Source organism: Borostomias antarcticus, assembly GCF_949987555.1.
Source record: "Borostomias antarcticus genome assembly, chromosome: 21".
NCBI lineage: Eukaryota > Metazoa > Chordata > Actinopteri > Stomiiformes > Stomiidae > Borostomias > Borostomias antarcticus.
Genome location: NC_140254.1, coordinates 7,266,807 through 7,271,087, shown reverse-complemented (window position 1 = coordinate 7,271,087; position 4,281 = coordinate 7,266,807). Strand labels below are relative to the sequence as shown.

General features: G+C 51.3%; 1 protein-coding gene across 1 annotated transcript; it reads left to right on the top strand.

Moving 5' to 3' along the window:
- Positions 1-2,209: 2,209 nt before the first annotated feature.
- On the top strand, positions 2,210-3,328 carry sox4a (SRY-box transcription factor 4a; the record flags this gene model as incomplete). The annotated part of the gene is made up of 1 exon (XM_084454841.1): positions 2,210-3,328. One exon carries the CDS (start codon positions 2,210-2,212, stop codon positions 3,326-3,328), a length of 1,119 nt encoding a protein of 372 aa, XP_084310967.1.
- Between the last annotated feature and the right edge of the window lie 953 nt (positions 3,329-4,281).

Sequence of the window (4,281 nt, the reverse complement as noted above, 5' to 3'; positions counted from 1 at the left end):
CTTTTAAAATGTATGTGACAGAAAGAGGAAGAGATTATGTTGATTAAAATTGCATGAGACAGACGGGCTTTATGCCTGTAGCTGAAATGCAATCAACAGCTGCAGCCTCTGGAATCAAATGTGTCAATCTGAATCAATGGGCGGTAGCCAAACCTGAAGGCTCCATGCTAATCTCTGTTAGTCTTTCCCATCAAGCGCTGTTGTTATAGTGACAAGCCCTGTACAAGGGAGCTATACATTCAGATGGGAATTGATCCCAAATCAATTTGAATAAACCTGTCCTGTCCTTGAATAAACCTGACCTAAACATGTCCTGCACCCTGTCCTATGTTTTCTGGCCCCCGGGTGAAACTGTTTTTTTTTTTTTGCTTCCCTCTGGAATATGTAGGGGTGGGACCTATGCCCACCCCCCATTGCTCTCTGTAAAGCACATTGTGTTGCCTCTGTGTATGAAATGCGCTATATAAATAAAGTTTGATTTGATTTGATGTCGTCTACAACACTGTATGACCTTAACCCTAGTCATATTCCTAGTATGTGTGAACCATATACATTGCTAATAAACAAATGTTGAGTCTTGAAACCAGTGAGTGTGTAGATTAGTGATAGGCTAAGAACTATCAATGTGAATGACACGTCAGGTAAGCCTATATAGCAGATATAGTGTAAAAGTACATAGACAGTTAATGTTACTGTCTCTCTCTCTCTCTCTCTCTCTCTCTCTCACTCACACACACACACACACACACACATTTTTGTGATGTGCACGTTAATCAGTCGCGTTGGCTCTAGTCTGACATCTAGCGATGCTGTGTAAACTCTGTCCCCGCCTCTCTCTCTGCAGCACATAAGGCGTGATAATAATACGATCTGATGCCGCGTTTGATAATGTGATCACAATCCCGATAGCAATGTAAGTAATGTAAGGGTTCTGCGTTGCAGTCTAACCCCCCCTCCTTTCACACCGACCCCCGCAGCTCCCATCACCAGCGGGGAGTCAGAGCCCCGGGATGTCTCTCTCTACGGCGGCTGAATCTGTGGATAACAGCCGTCGCTGCTTGGTGGCGGAACAGCCGGGGCGCGCTTGGGAACGGAGGACGGGAACAATAACAGCCTCCTAAGAGCGCATGGGCTGCATGGTGTGTGGGGAACCATGTGCGCAGATCGCACAAACAAAAGCTTATCCCAGATAAACAACTAATATTTAGGTGGGGAGTGTGATAGATACAATTAGGCCTACGTGTTATGCAGGTGGACACTTTTAAATTTACCTTCAAAGGCAGCCTATGTTTTGTTTTTGTGTAGGCTATTTCCATAGTTTGTTTTATTTTATTAGCCTAATTATCTCATCCCTGTCATTATTAATGGGATATGGAATATGAGCAAAAATAAATCTACCCCTCTTTGAAATATGTTCGAATTGCATCACTTTATCCCCGATAACATTAAACTAATGTGTTTCTGAGCATCTTCTTCATGTAGGAGGAAGGGACATGATGTTCCTTTAAAACACCGAAGTTTGCCGTTCAGTAGAATCCAGCAAGAATGAGGTCAGACACGCCGATCCTCATTGCACGCGCCGATTATTATTACCCCGTTTATTCGGCCAATGGGCGGCTGTGGGCGTGGTTTTGCGCCAGAGCAGGATAGAGACAGCCGCTGATTGGTCGCCGCTTGTCGCTTTTATTCCTGGAGTAGAGGATATAAAACAGTGTGGAGCTCGTTGTTATGTTTACAGTAACTTACAGACCGCTCAGGACAGAGGGGACTATGAAAAAGTGCAGCCGTTCCATACCTCCACATGGTTCTCAAACTGCTCGGACGAGCTGCGCAGGCAGCGAGATTCTCATAAGAAAGTTACAGTGCTGGCTACAGCGCGGCGTTTCCAGCTTCTTCGCAGGACGAGTTTTCAGTCGGACTGGCAGTTGAAGCTAGACTGTGTGAGCTCGAGCTGTGTGTGAAGTGTGACGAAGTGAACCTCGTGCGTATTTTGGGGCGCTGGGAACTAGGTGCCAGGCGCGCGTGCCTCCAAACGGCACTCGGAGAACTCAGCAGACAGACAGCCGCGTGCGAAACTTCTCGCCTTTTTTGTCCATCTGACCACTGCTCTCGTTTTTTAGGCAAAACGCTTAACATTTTAATCTCGCATCCAAGACGGAAAAACTGAACCTATTGTCTAAGAACTAAAAAAAGAGACTGAACCAGAGCTATGGTGCAGCACGTGAGCCACACCGAGAGCACGCAAGCCCTCTCCCCCGGTGGGGACTCCACCGACTCAGGCGAGATGGACCTGGATATGGACGTGTCCCCGACCCCAGCCTCTCCGTCTTCCTCCCCGGGGGACCGAGGCGACGTCGCGTGGTGCAAAACCCCTACGGGACACATCAAGCGACCCATGAATGCGTTCATGGTTTGGTCTCAGATCGAGCGGAGGAAGATTATGGAGCAATCTCCCGACATGCACAACGCGGAGATTTCCAAGCGGCTGGGGAAGCGCTGGAAGCTGCTCAAAGACACCGACAAGATCCCCTTCATACGCGAGGCGGAGCGGCTGAGACTCAAGCACATGGCCGACTACCCAGACTACAAGTACCGGCCGAGGAAGAAAGTCAAGTCGCCCAGCGGCGCCGCCAAGGCAGACCGCGGGGAGAGAGGAGGAGAGAGAGGTGGAGATCGGGGCTCCAAGACCGCTCTGAAAAGAAGCCCCGGCACCAGGGGGTCTAGCAGGACGCACAAGCCGGGCAGCGCCAAGACAGCCGCGCCGGCGCCGGAGTCCCCCGCGGACCACCACGCGCTCTACAAATCCAGGTCGGTGTCCGGGGCGAGACAGATACCTGACAAGCAGGCGAGGCGCGGACACATGTTCGGCGGGGCGGGCAGCCTGGAGAGTGGACCGCCCTCGGTGGGGGTTCCCGCGAGTCCCGCACTGAGCAGCTCGGCCGAGTCCAGCGACCCGCTCAGCCTCTACGAGGACCAGGGTCCGGGGGCCGGCGAGACAACGCCGCCGCCGCGTCTGCGGTACTCGCGTGCTTCCTCTCCAACACCGTCCGCCTCTCACTCCTCTTCCTCGCGCTCCTCCGCTTCCTCCGACGAAGAGCTGGAAGACGACCGACTCGACGTGAATCCCAGCCCCGGCTTCGAGAGCATGTCCTTCGGTAGCATGGGTCTCTCCGAGTCGGAGTTGGACCGGGATTTGGACTGGAGCTTCGGGGAGTGCGGGGCGGGATCCCACTTCGACTTCCCCGACTACTGCACGCCCGAGGTCAGCGAGATGATCTCAGGGGACTGGCTGGAGTCCACTATCTCCAACCTGGTGTTCACTTATTGAACGGACGGGAGATACGGGACGAGAACCTGAGTGGAGAAACAGAGACACCCGCTAACAATAGCCCGATAGCCAGGTCATTCTTTCAGACGCTATGAGGGAGAGGGAAGTTGCAGGTGCGCTATTAGCCCCGGCGTGTGTGTGTGTGTAGGTGTGTGTGCCTGTGTGTGTATGCGCCACGCGCTGCTCCGTGTGCTTATTGTCACGGACTCAGCCGGAGAGGGCGCACCGGGGTCCGTTTGCAGAAAGAGTACAGCGCGAAAGTGGAGTAATGCTGAGCTTGCATTTGGAGACGGAGGAGCGGGAATGTAAGCAGAGACACGCCTAAAGCAGTGACACACACGCACTCACTGAAACATTCAACACAATCCGCAGGGCAGGTTTTTAGTCCGCGGGGAGTTGACTGTTCCACTTTAGGTATCCTAATGTCTACGGACCTTCGGAGGACATGACTTTGGGGGATTGGAATTGTTAAGTCGAACCCGTTCTCCCCAATTGGATGGAGTTGATATTCAGGTGCTGTTTTTTGATGCCTAGAATAACTTCAATAGTTAACACGCATGCGCTCCTCCCATAAGGAGGATTTTGTTAAATGTTATTTGATCCAAGTGTTCATTTCGACGCAAATGTGTGTGACCGCAGAACATAGTTCACAATCACCAGCTTTTATCTCAACGGCAGGACTTGTAAAGACTCAAACTTCAGAATCGGTTTCTGAACCTTTTACACTCAGTGCACAATTCAGGACCAATGCTCTCAATATTCTGCCTAGTGCTTCTACTTTGTAGTTACTCTATATCAGAAGACGTTTTTATATTGGTGTATTTATACAGGCCAAACTTTTTATACTTTGAAGTATTGTTCTCGTATTGGTTCCGTTAGTGCGCGTGCGTGTGTGTGAGTGCGTGTGAGTGCGTGTGCGTGTGTGTGCACACGCACCTGTTCGTATCCCGCGC